This window comes from Drosophila suzukii, chromosome 3 (genome assembly GCF_043229965.1).
Source record: "Drosophila suzukii chromosome 3, CBGP_Dsuzu_IsoJpt1.0, whole genome shotgun sequence".
In the NCBI taxonomy this organism is placed as follows: domain Eukaryota; kingdom Metazoa; phylum Arthropoda; class Insecta; order Diptera; family Drosophilidae; genus Drosophila; species Drosophila suzukii.
The window spans coordinates 10,632,345-10,646,741 of NC_092082.1; the positions used below are offsets into that span (position 1 = coordinate 10,632,345).

The following is a 14,397-nucleotide window of genomic DNA, read 5'->3' on the forward strand; positions in this document are numbered from 1 at the left end:
CACTGAATAAACACGAGCGATGACGACAAAACCATTTCAAGATTTCCTAGGTAAATGACTCGCCGACACTAAATAATAAATATTTTCCAAAGTACCACGCTGTCTAGCGAGTCACGATTTCTTATCAAAAAGAGAGCTCTCGACTTTCCGTGCCAAATTCGCCTTGGGTCAAAACTTCCGCATGTTGATTCAGCATTTAGGCAGGGAAAAACTTTCTAGACCAAGTTGGTCCGTCATTTGGGTAAACAAAACTGAAAAATCACATTCAAATTATGTGTTAAATGCGTGCTTAGTCGGTATTTATAAACCGCCTCTTTATGTAAGCCAACGGGCAATTAAAATCAAAGCAAACATTGGCCAAAACTAAATCCATTCCGGCTCACTTTTATGATTTATTTATATTTCTCCTCGTGGCTCACACTCGTATTCATTCATTCATTCACAGCTCTATGCAAATTTGGTATCGGTGGCTTTTTTGATTTTTTTCTTTGACTGAAGCATGACAAGATTTTTAATCAAAGTGATTTTTGCCAAACACATAAATGTGGCTATTGACACAGTTAAGGCGACGAGCATAAAATTCGACGAGGAGAAAATGTAAAAAAGCAAAACAAAATCTAGCGAAAAATCAAATTTGGTGGGGAGAAGAAATAAACATTTTCAAATTATTGACAGCTGGCTAAATGTCGTTGAAATAAAATATTGATGGACATGACAAATTCCAAATTAATTTTCATTAATTAATCACATTTTCACAACCAAAAGGGGAGTCAAACTACACAGGAATTTAAATTGGATTGGCCAGTTAAATATATAAAACGTATATATAATAATGAAGGTAATTTATAATCAATAATGACTGCCTGACACATTTTTTACTATATATATCTACCAAAGTTTATAACTATTTAAAAAATGATCAACGTGTCATTTAGTTGATAGGATCAGGGGTCGCTAACAATCTAAAAATAATTCAAAATAGACCCATAAACGCCTGACCTTGTTTATTTGTGCTTATTTAGGTGACTAACACTCTTGCTTTCACATCAATCAAAGTTGATTGACCCTCAGCTGACCGCAAAATCTGATGGACGGCTCTGCTAATTGAACTTAAAAACTTCAAAGAAGAGAGGACGTCTTGTGCGAATTATATTTGCAAATAGCCAGAGATGCGTAAGTGTCAACTTGGCTCAAATATTTGATCAACGTGGGTAAATTGCAAAATGGATAGTGGAAAATTTCCTGGCTCAGTCAAGCGGATAAGCTGACCTAAACTAATTTGATTGGCTTTGAATTTAAACATTGTCCGGTCGTGTGAATGACACATGTAAGTGACGCAATGCCCTCCACAAAACGATTACTACAATTAATTAAATTAGTTTTTTGTTACAATTATTTGCTGAACCACAAGAGCGTTTCAATTTGATTGCTGTGGCTTTTCACTTCAGCTTTTTTCTAAATACTTTTATCTGCCTTTGTTTGGTTTCAATTGATTGGAAGTTCACCCTATATGCTTATCTAATTCAATGAGAATTGTGTTTTTTATTTTTATTTTGCTGAGCTGCCCCAAGCAAAAGCAAAGCTACAAAAATAATTGGCATAAAGAATAACATTCAAATGGAAATCAAAACAAAGTAAAGTTAAGCTTTCTTGTGGATTGTCGAATGGTATATGCTCTGCCTTTAAAATATACAATTTTAAATTATTTTTCTAAGCAATAGACTATGGTCTTTTGATATCAGATATCATATTTTAGGAACTGAAACTAAGGTGACCTAAACCTTATAAAAACCATATTTTGGGTGACTTATTTTTGTCATAACTGATATACCCCATAGAGCCATAAAAACTCATTGAGTCTCACATCGTTTTATTGGCCGGCAATGATTATTTATATTTTTAACTTGGTTGCTTTTCAATCTGTTTGGCTCACTGGCCTGATGTCTGATGTCATCGAAGACGTCGACGATTGGCATTGGAGATTAGTGATCGGCGCGGCGAAAATTTATGAATCTATTGTAATGCGCTAAATTTAACAAGTTGCAGGGGGGGCAGCAGTCCAGTTCTGTTCGCTGACTAATTGGACAAATGGCATTTACAGCTGCCACTGGTTTGTTCTGGGTCCTCCGGCCTGCCACATCTGCAACTGCCTGCCACATAAATCTGGCCTCGACGACAACATCCTGGTCTGGGTTAGCCGGGTAGAGAACTTCCTTTTGCGATTTGCTCATTAGAATTTATTGCCGCCGCTTGTCAAGATTTACGTATCCTTGCGGCTCCACCGACTCCCAACTCCCGACTGCCTACTTTCCACTCCCGACTGGATGACAGATGACAGGACAGCCAGGGAATGGGGCTGTTCGATGCTCCTTAGTGGCTCTTTGCCTTTTTGCAAATTAGTCAAAGTCAGGCCCAAACAATGGCAGGCTTAGATAATTGCTGGCTAGCTGACTAGCCGGCTAGCCGACTAGCTGGCCCTGGCTTTCACAATGCGCCCCGAGTAGATGCAGTTCTTCGCTCCAACTTCCTATTAGTTGCCACAGATTGTGCGATAGCAATAAGTTAGCCCGGCCCCGGGGCCAGCTCTTCCCCCAGTGGATCGAGTGGAGCCAGATCCCAGCTAAGCCCACCGAAGCCAAGCCCTCGTCAGATCCCAGAGCCTCCGGTTCCGAGCTGCATCTGCCATTGTCTTCTGGCTGGATTCTCCGAGTGTAAAGAGAAGAAGGTTCATTGCCTTGCAATGCATCATTTGTTCAAATCGCTTGGCACACAATAAAATATTGTAAAAGTACTATCTAGTATATAGCACAGCCAAGAACATGCTAAACACTTTGCTTTAATTTCCTGGAAACTTTTCCCCTATATTATTGACCAATTACCATTTTTGCCGATTTCCAAAAACTTTCCATCTATTTGTTTTACTTGTGGCTTTTCCAACTCAACGCTCACTCAGCCGGCCGCAAATAAAACTTATTCCGTTTCAATTGACTTATTTCCTGCCCTTGCCAACCCCTTTGACCAATTTTTGGTTCTTTTTCCTCTCAGTTTTGTGGCAAAAGTTTAATCTTTGGCTTTTATGCGAAATTTTCTCAAATAAATCAATTGTGGATTCTGTTTACTTTTTCGTGTTTTTTGCCTGGGGAATGGCTCATTTTTGCTCGTGTTGAACGATTTGTGATTCTTTTATTGGTTTATTTTGCTGGAAATGTGGAAGCGATATAGAACGATAAATGCGTCTAAACACGCTATGCAAATTATTGTGTTGAGCCGCAAAAACCTCAGTGAAATATGTGAAATTTAAATTCTGCTTTCGGTTTAGCATTATAGCATTAAAATGTATAAAAGCGCTTTAAGCGAATTTTAATAGTGGAAACATTTAATATTATACAAAGTAGAAAAAGAACTGCTCCTACTTATATTAATAATTTATCAATACAAAGTGCCAGTTAACATACTTTTTTAGCCAACTGTTAGCGGTTTGAGCTAATCAAAGTTGTATCAGTAGTTTGCTGATTGCCAAAAAGTTGTCGTCATGGCATAAAAATACATTTTTAATTTCGCAAAACCTTCAAAATCTTTGGAGAACATATAAGCTACCTAAATTCAAGTCTTGATCGCGATAGTAGTGCTATCCACTTTTTAATGTATACAAAAAGTATCTGGTAAATGCGCAGTAAAAGAGTTAATGCCTTTTCATATTTGTATGCGTATGGCTTGGCTAATTCTGCAAAACAAACGATTTTTTTTCGGTTGAAAGATTTAGTCAGTGATAAGCTGCCAAAAGATAAGCTAAACCAGTTAATACCGAAAAAGAAAGGGGTTAAAACGTTATTTGGTTGACCGGTTAATACGAAAAGTCAAGAGTGGAAGATACATTGTCTTACGGGATAAGTAGGAAAGTAAGCAGGAAAAATATAGTGTTTAATAAGAAATAATCCTACTGTAAGATTCTGTATTTCTTAAAAAATAAGAGGGGATGGTATAATGAATTAAAAAAATAAAATATTTTGTATCCGACTGTAAGGTTCCTAATTTTAATAATATAAAATATTAGTATTTAGAGTTGCGAGGGGATGGTTGAGGGAATAAAGGGGATAAAAACACGGTGATGATCGTAATATATAAACCTAATCTAAAAATTTTTTTATAATTCAAATTGCCATTTAAAATACCCCATTTTTTGTTAGTGTATAGATGGTATATCTTACGCTTTGGGGTGCATTGAGCAGCCGCAGGATGGTGCCCAGCTGATTGGCCAGCGGCATGGTGGTGGCGAAGGCGTAGGTGGGCGCCCGCACCGGGATCGGGAAGGCGGTGCAGGCCGAGAGCGGATCGCTATCCACCAGATACTGCACACGGAACGTGATCAGCTCGTCTGGCTCCATTTTCACAATCATTTTGGACGCGGCTTTCAATCACTTTTGCACATTTGTCTTACTTAATTCGGGTCTATTTACTTTGCGCGATTTTCTCTCTTTATTATTTATTTACATTTTCACTTGAGCCAAAAACTGAAATGGATTTTTTGCATGTTGGATTGGATTTTTGATTTGTTTTGCTTTTCGTTTGCTTGCAATTTGCCTTAATTTTGATTTTTATGGCTCTTTGGGCCAAGCCCCACAGCGGATGAAAAAAAAAATTGTTGCATAATTGTACACACGCATGTTGCGCAATTTTATGCTAAATATTGCAAATTGTTGGCATGCCACGCCCACTGGTCTACCATTCCCCTTTCCCCCGCCCCCCAAAAAGATAGCGATAGCATAATTGCTATACCGAACCGGATTGTATCGCCCGCTTTTCTCTTCATTTGTGTAAATATTTGTCTTTGGATTTCTGGTTGGACGACAGAAAACAAGCCTTGGTTATGATGGCTGTTTTGGCTTGGGATTGTTGTGTAACTTTCAATTCAATGTCAGTTAATACGAAAACCAAATCAGCATGCAGGGCACTGCCTCAAATCGAAACGAAATCAAGCCAGAAATATCAAGAAGGTGAAGTCTTGGGCCCGCTATGTCTATTTCCCGAGGTACCGCTAAATGTCAGACGTTATGTGCGCTGTTTATGCAAATATGCAAGAGAGCAGGGGTTTCTGTGGTCTATGTTTATGGTCGGGAGGGTCTGTTAACGAGGTTCTCGAGTGGCCGGTAGCCAAAGTCCGTGGTTCTCCCCCCCAAACCGCTGAAAGCACCGCATAATTGTTCATAACGTGACTCAAATGGACTCCGTTTGCCGCCGGAGTTGCTCTTGAAGTCGGACTTGGACTTGGACTTGGTCTTGAAGACTCGGCTCAAACACTTGTCGCACACTGACTGACATTGAACTCGTCGGAGGTCCAAAGAGCGTTGGGAAATGGGTTGAAACAAGATGAGATGGTCGCATTTTAGAAAGTATTTAATGAGTGCGCGGAAGAGAAAAACAATTAACTTGCAATTAGTTGAATTCATAGCTTACTCATTAGATAAACTTCAGTTTTTACAATCTTTTAAATACGAAAAAATATAGTAATTTTTGTAATAGGGGAAAAGGCTAATTGTATAATCGTCGGACTTTTAGAAAATGTTAGAGGGCTAGCCACTTAAGATAGTACCTAATTCTATTTCATCTTTAAGGTTTCCTTTGCCCCTCGACCAATTAATAAATACCATTCCGATCATTTTTCACTTAACAGATTCTCGGGGGCTACCATTTGGCAATAAGTTACTTTGCAATTTGTACCATACAACATGTAATTATTTAGTATTTTAGCAACTAACTCAACACATTTTTCACAGATGCCAAAAGTGGCGGCTTTTAAAAAGCCACAAAAAACGCGCTTAATTGCAATAATTCATTGCGAAGCAACGGCGAACGGCAATTCCAAGTGAATACAAAAAACAAAAAATAAAAAACACAAAACGAAAGCCATAAAAAGGCTAATAAAAGCGGTTAACAAAGGGAAAACAAAAGGCCAGAATATTGTGTAAACGCAAACAGCTGTTCCAAAGACCGGGGTTCGAATGCCCGATTCTACGGAATGTGAGATGAAATAAAGTCGAGTCATTAAGCGTTCAACCGAGGTGTTTTCAGGTGGGCTTCGGGGCTGGGCCAAGGGTTCCAGAAAGGAAGTTACCAACAAAGAGTTAGGGTTTAATTGAAAGCCAGGGGACTGGACCTTGCCAGGCTTCCTTTTTCGCATCAACAGCAGGCAGGTGTGCCAAAATACAGGAAAGAACCGGCAAAAGGCGGAGATAAAAACAGAAAAACCAAACCAAACTACCCATAAGACCATCAAACCGGCAACAACTTGTTCTCAACATGCGAAAGTCAAGTGGTAGGCTGCCTTTTGGTTTCGTTTTTGAAACTGAAAATGAAGTTGCGGCCGCAAGAGAAAAGATTTTACTTTCACGCATACAAAACGTATTCCTGTTGGCCAAAAAAGGGTTTCAAACCAAGTCAAAAAGTTAAACGTCCATCAGCGAAAATCGTTTATACACAGCTCGTCTATGGCTTCCTCATTGTCGGCGACGTGCAGAAATTTAATGAAATTAAATAAATATTATGGAAAAACTAAGAGCCATTGTAAATGCTGGCTGGTTGGTTGGCAAACAGCGGCATATTTAGTTACAAATTACGACAATGGCGCCCCGGACGGCCAATGTTGGCCATATTAAAGTGTAAATAATTTATGCAAATGCTGCAGTCAGTCGCGCAATTTGGCAGCAGCGGCACCCCCAACAAAAAAAAACAGGCAACAAAAGTCAGCTACAGTAACAACTGGCAGGTAATGAAACCCGCCCGCTGGCTCAAGGAAACTCTTTTAAGCTGGCGCTGCTGGTCTCCTCTTTACTTTTTTTTTGGCTCTTTTCTTGGCTCTACTCGCCTTGACTTGCTTAAATGAACTTTCACTTTTTACTGCCTTGTGGTCGTTTACTGGCTGCACCCCCACCACCATCCCCTCGAATTCCCCCGATCACCCATACCCATGTTGCAATCGCTCGAGGAGCCGCTGCTTCTTCACTTTTTATGCCATCAATTATGCAAATTTTCCTTACCACGATGGCTAATAACTTAACAATTTCCCAAAGACGGTTAATTGACAGCTACTGTGCAGTAGTCGTACCCACGGCAATTTCCCCATGATCCACTAAATATCGCCAGATGATCACGATGATCCCAAAGGAGCATTGACATTGATGCAGTTCAGGTCTTTAAGGAAGTTAAGATACATTTTTTTTGAGGAGCTTCATTTATCAATATTATTTGATTATATTATATAATTTTTGAAAACACCCCAATCCCAATAACTTTTAAGCTGCCTCGATCTTAAAATATATTATTAGTTTTATCACCTTTACATATATCTCCACTTTTAAACCGAACCACTAAATTGACTTCCTAATTAAAACTAATTGAACTGGTCTGACTAAGAGCCAAAAAACTCGAATATTTCCATTTTCAACGAATTTAATAAATTATTTCACTCACTCATTTATTTTAACATGATACTCTAATGATACTCTATGATGTTATATGAAACGCTTAAAAAAGAAATTTAGTTAGACATGCGTATCACTTAAAATGAATTCGTTTTATAATCTCCAAACCTATTATTTTACTCACTTAAATATTTCACAACCATCTAGATATTTTACACATGACACTTGATCGAGTTCAAGTTCACTAGAAGTCAAACAAATTAATTAAGTGAGCTTGTACTTTTAGCGTTTCGAACTTATCAGATAGTCAACAACGAACTGAACAATCCGATTGCTTGTTTCGGTCACCACTGAAGTACGTATCAAACAGGCATTTGCGATACTTATCGCTTACTTAATAAAGACATAAACCCGGATAGGTTCAATGGGTTCGCAGAATGCGCAAAAAAAGAGGAAACCAGCTGAAAAAGCTTCCCACTTTGGCTGTGGCTATGCCTCGCTGAACAGCAAATATTTGGCCACACAAATTCAAGAAAATAAAGGAATATATATATATACCCATGCTACTAGTATGGGCTTATGGAAACAGTTCCACATTCCAAGACGATTTGTCACGGTAGGAACGGAGTGCTGGAGAAAACGAATCCAAATGCGTTTTCCAAGACCCCAGAGCAAGTAAACAAATAATTTGAGCGTGGCTTTTGTGGAAGGAGGGGGAAAAGGGTTGGGGTTCCCCGGCAATCATCAGAAAAGTTGTTTGACCTCTTGACTGAATGACTGAATGACTGACAGGCGGACTGGCTAACAGACTGCAACACATAAAATTGTTAAGCGGCTGCATTTAAAAATAATTTCAGCTGCCAATAAAAAAAACACGGCAAACAACGATGATTGGCCTGGGCACAGGGACTGAAACTGGGAATGGATTTGAAACTGGAACTTCAGACCTGAACTAAACACTGATCAACACGAAACCCGATCAGAATAATATTATATTTTCAAATACTTATAAAGACTAAGACTTATTTTTACTATTTTAAAAGCCAATTTATTTTCAATAAAAATATTTTGTAAGTTCAAAAGGAAAGTATCATCTTTGGGGATATAATAAGAACCTCCAAACTATAAGAGATTCTCTAAACATTAAGTTCATGTAACATGTACCTTAAATCAGATACAATGTGCAATTTTTTTAAAATTTCTAGAAACTTGTAGGCCAGTGTAATAGGACCCCAAACAAGTTTGAACCGCACAGAGACAGAAAATTGTGTCACGTTTGTGCTTGAAACGGTTAAATGTTTGAGGAAAACACTGGAACACATTAGGAGGGACGAAAAGAAAGACGGACAGCCAGAACGAGCCCAAGATCGGGGGGTACGGTTACCCAATCCCAAATACCATAGATCGGTGGAAGACAGGCTCACGTGCATACCGCGGTACAATGTGCGTGTGCGCTTGATTTATTGAATTCTTAGGTTGGACATTGGCCAGAACCCCAACTTATTTCGTATGCAACGGATGCCCGGCTGAAGACGAAGTCGAAAGAATGCCAACTCATTATGGAAGGTGGTTCTTCACAGTTAATTATAACAATGCCAGCAAATCGCCTTTGGACGCCTGTAATTGTCATAAGACCCACAGAACGGAAATGGCGAGGCGACACTACTAAGACCAGGAAATCACTGGCGGCGTGTTCATTTGGAAAATTCCCAGCTTACCATCTGGAGCCGTGCCATTCGTAAGTGTCAATATGTTAATTGCCCGTGGCAAAGAGTTGGGAAAAAAGCTGGGATTGGGGTCAAGTCAGAAGTGGTCTATTCTCCCAGCTCGAGTGTGCATGGAAAATGCATCGAAACGGTAGCCATTCGAACGGAGGAAAGTGATTTAAAGAAAATAAACACAAGAAATTTAAATTATGTATGTATACTGCACAAAAGAAAAGAAGATGAAAGTGTCAGAATAAAATTTATCGAAAGGGGTCAGACAAGAATCATTTAGAAAAACATTCTCACAGGCTTGAACATTTTAAAATTAATTTCTGGGATTATCAGATTTAAATAAATGAATTCCTTTGTTGAAAGCTATATTTTATTAATTGGACATGCCTCCTGTACATATAACACTTGCGATTATATCTCTAGTTAATACTTACTATGGGGGTTCAGTCGAAAACATCTTAGAAATTAGCATTGAGCCTAATACAATGGTAAACTTCAGATAACTGCCCAAGATAAAAGCCTCATTCCTACGAATGTAATGTGAGTTGTTCTGTAATTTATATGCCTCATTTGGTCAGATAAGTGTTTTATGTGTTACGTGGGAAAGTCGTTTCGAGATCTCTCTTACCCCAAATTACGCGCTATCAAAGGCATCTTCTGATCTACCTGAAAGGAATGCATCTCGAACGTGAGTTTTCCCTGAGATCTGACATAAGAAATGACAGAATCTTCGTGTTGAACATTTTGTCACTTTGATAGATCACCCTTATCGGGGTTCCCTTTACACTAGCATGTGTCATATAACGATGTGGCCCGGTTCACAGGTCCATTTCCATCTTGCGGTTATTTTTGAAATGCAGGCGACATGAATTCTTACAAAATATCTGCAGACTGAAATACACACAATACTCTTTAGATATATTTATACAGATAGATCGCTTATACATATATCTTTTATGTGGATTTTCATTTGCTCTACTAATTTGCTGGTCTGTGTGAGTGCGTGACTAATATTTTGAGTGCAGCGAAATAACTTGGCCACGATTTTGATGGTTATGCAATGCAAATGACAACAAATGGCAGCAACAATCATTATAATAATAAAGTTAAAATACTTTTTGGCCAAAAGGGAGAGAGGAATGGAGGGATAGACAGTGTAAGTGGCCCAGTTTCGGCATCTTCTGCTCTCAGCTGCGACAATTTTTTGCTCGAATTTAGGTCAACACTAAAAAAAATTCGATATTTCTATGTTATTTTTATGTTGACTCCAACAACATGAATATTTGGAATTTTTCGATATAACATTTGACTTAACACCAGCTAAAACTGATGCATTGGAATGTTAAAAGAATTTCGGTTGGTTTCGTAAGATGGTCTAATTAATTTATTTTGATCAGATAGGGTTAGGGGAATTGAAAACCCTGCTCCAGAGATTTATGCTATGACAAAACCAAAAGACCCACTGAAACGTTAATCATACGCCCCGTGCGACGGATGTTTGCCCTGATGTTCTGCCCAGCTGATGATGAATGGAAAGTAAATAGCCGAGGCTGTGTGCCCAACGTGTTTAGTCATGGCTTATGCCCAATTTTCTTTATGAGCTCTTTTCACTCAACAGCTCATCCCATTTGAATAACATTATTAAAGCGACAGCTCCGGCTTTTATTTGATTTTTTTATAATTTCTCGGCCTAATGAGCGACGCCAAGCCGAGTCTCAGCCATCATTTTATAGTCTAATAAACAATGCGCTTTATCTCGGCATCTTCTTCTTCGTCTTCGGACGTGTTTTCACTTTAGCCATGATAAATTGCTTACACACAAATTTTTGTATTTGAACATACGTATATATTTTTTATTTTGGGTTTTTTTTTCATTTGTTTGCCGATTGCATCTGCCAAGACAGGTACAAAAAAAAGAGACGAAGAGCCTTGCATTTTCCAGCATAAATCACATTGACGACTCACGTTGCAGGCGAATATAAATTTATCGAAAAGGAGGAGTGAAAAATCAACAAGCCCCGTATTAATTTTATGCAGATTTCATGCAACCATCCCGTTTAAATGTTGCACACGCTTGATAAATTGATGATGGTTTTTCGGTTATCTTGCGATTCGGGGGAGTGCCAGCCATGCCATTCCAGACCCCAACTTAGTTTGAGTGTTAAATTATGGGGTTTGTGGCGACGGGGCAAGGTCAAGTTGAGGTTGATTGATTCGAAATGCAATTTCAAATGCCGCCTTATTATAGTATTGATTGGAAGAAATGTATAAAGAGCTGAGGTCCGCCTTCTTCAACTTACAACACAATCACAATCAAGGTCGTTATATTTCCCAATAACCTGAACGCGATGCTGTAATCACTTTTTTATTTATAAACATTCTGCGAGGTACAAAACCGCAAATTGTTTCCCCGCAACCTCAAGCCAAAGCAAATCAATTCAAGGCAAAACGATCCCTTGCAAAAGACCCGTGCTCCAGAGGCAGAAAATACGACTTTACACGAGTCCAGCTTGTTTCTGTTAATTGCTTTTATAGACGTTTTTCTTGCCATAAACTTTTTTATGATCGCACAATCAAACCACTTTGCATTTTATGAACCCTTTGGGTGCCATGCAACACGGGTGCACCAACCGAAACCGAGTATTGGATTTTATGGGCACCATTCAAAGCCGTTGAGAAGAGGTTAGAGCCTGTGATAAAAATCACTGAAAATTTGTTGAACTTCGTTGATAAGCCCGCCCAACGAAAAGTTATCACTTCATTAGAGCTGGACAAATGGTACGGGGGCGAAAACTAATTGAGTTGGGTCTTCAAAGTAAAAGGGAAAATAAAGTGTTTGATTTACATCGGAATGTTTGTTTAGTGCAACTGAAACTGACAGCTTTTATAATGGAAAGAGAAGGTTTGATGGTATCTAGCGATAGGAAAGTCACTAGTTTTCACTTCTCAAATTATTAAAAAATGTAAGGCTGTGATTTATGGAAGAGAGATAATATTATAAGTCATAAAACAACTCTAAATATTTTAATTTGATTTGATAAATAATATTATTTGCCATTTTTTACTTAATTTCACATTTCTATTATTTACAAGGTTTGTTATATGGTTTTTCATTTGTTATTTCAAATTCCCGAGACTAATACTTTGTAAACACTGTGTTAGTAATAGGTCTTTAATCATTTTTCACTCTTCTCCATACTTTAGTTGCTTCTTAGAATTATTTATGTTCTTAGACCAAGCAAAAAAAATTCATATAACATGAAATTTTTGCAGCCCTTGACCCAAAAACGAGCCATCAGCCAAGTTTGACTGCAAATATTTTGTAGTGCAATATGTCAATGCTAGAGAACACTAGCTTTTCAAAGAATATACATGCTAAATCTATGTCAATGAAAGTGAGAAGAAAAACCGAGGCAGGGTGGCAAATAAATCAATAAAGTTTAGTTTAGCTCGGACCTTCGTGCTAATGGGTTATTTATTTTCCAGGCTGATGTGCATGTAACTGCGGAGGCCTGTGTGTTTAGCGAGTGCTTTTGGTGGCGTGTACTAAGCAACTGACCTCAATAGCATATAGCATTTAGCAAGAGCCAAAGAAACCGACAGCCAAGCAACACTTTTTACCATTTTTCGGGGTGCGGTTGCAGCACCAGCAACACTTTCGTTGTTTGGCCAACGTTTTATCGGCCAACAAAACAACACACATCTATCACAAATATTCGTATGTACAATGGAGGGTTAAAATGCCAAAAAAAGAGGGAATTACTCACTAATGCGCTTTGTCTGCAAACTTGATTGTTAGTTAATGAGCTGAATGAGTTTTTCAACAGCCAGATAATAGTCGAATAGGAGTTTTACATAAGCCCAAAGACGAATTTCCCACGCAATTAAACGATGGCTGTCGGCCAAAGCCGATTACAGATCATATAATCGCGGTTCGTCACTCGACTTAATTTGGCATTAAGTTGAGAATTATAATTAGCTGTCAGTGGTTAAGGCGAATTAGATGCCCAACCCCCCCTCCCCGAGAAAGAAAGAGAAAAACACACCTGAGTTCACCTTGACTTTGCATAGTCAGCCAACGACTTCAACTCGGTAGCCAGATAAGCGCTAAAAGATAACGCATAAACTAAGCGAAATGCTTGAAAAAATAAACCCAAGAAATGGCAGGAAGGCAGACGGAAGACAGTGAGATATATATATGTAGGTATGATGGCGGGCTTTTCCTGCTGCTTAAGATGGTTTTTTTTTTGTTGCTGTCTTTAAGACTAAGTGCTGGATGGTGTTCGCTCTCTTCTTCTTGCGGCAGCACAATTAAAAAAATTGGATTAGCGAATGCAGCGCGAAGAAGCTAAAAAAAACCAGAGCAAAGAGTGAAAAGTCGCCGAAGATGGAGTAGAAAAACCCTGGCTAAAATCTGAAGTGTCTCGCGGTTGGCACGTCAACAGGCGGTCGACGTCGGAGCTGGCAGATTACGCCGGCAGATAATTAAAATCGTAACTACGTTTACGACGGTCCCGGCACAGTGGGTGCGTCAAGTATGCCACCGGTTTTTTTGGCAAGAAACTACCACTTTTGGAACAATAGATACGATAATTGGTTCAGTTTTTTTAATGTAACGAAGTGCAAAGTGGAGATATTTATAATAAAACTGGTATTATTTATAAAAACTGCCTTTAATAAATAGAATTAGTAGGAATCGTTCATAATACATAAGAATAAAGACATGTTTTTAATAAAAATACTACTGAAGGTGCTACAATATTGCTAAAAATATTATAATGGAAGTCACAACACCATTTTTACCTTAAGAAAACTAAACACAATTACTAAAATGATCTTACATCTAATCTTTGTTCTAAATTCCCATCTTCCCATTGCGAATTTTCGCACGTCTCTTTGCCAAATCAGTCCACAGAATTTCACAATAGACTGTAATTTGCCATGCTTGTGTCTATAACTAAATATAAGCTCTTGTGTTGTACTTCGTACTTAGCGCACTAACCGCGTTGAAATGGGGTTTGCTCACCCCCGCCGACCCCCTCGCACAGCTGCTCTTTTATTTTATTTCAGCGTTTTTTTTTTTTGCACAGAAGATAGAGCTAACTGAATTAACTTATTCTGTTTCGCCATAATAAATTCCATAGCATTCTTTATTTGCATATTAAAAAGCAAATAAATGCTAAACAGCAGAAGAGCAGACGTTGAAGGAGAAGAACTAGAGTATGTTTTAGTGCTGGCTGGGTTAGTTAAAGTTGAGTTGG

At 38.5% G+C, this 14,397-nt stretch overlaps 1 protein-coding gene across 8 annotated transcripts in view; it reads right to left on the reverse strand.

Annotated features, from left to right (window-relative positions):
- The window catches only part of Fhos (Formin homology 2 domain containing), a 42,997-nt gene that overhangs the window by 13,048 nt on the left and 15,552 nt on the right, over positions 1–14,397 (reverse strand). For 3 of the 8 annotated variants that reach the window (XR_010653961.2, XM_017078667.4, XM_017078669.4), the window contains exon 2: positions 4,209–4,511. The exons of the other annotated variants lie outside the window; for them this stretch is intronic. Coding sequence is in view for 2 of the 3 variants with exons in the window: in XM_017078667.4 (XP_016934156.2) it covers positions 4,209–4,397 (189 nt within the window). In the remaining variant the exon portion in view is untranslated. The remainder of the gene's footprint in view (positions 1–4,208; positions 4,512–14,397) is intronic. 8 annotated transcript variants of the gene reach the window in all.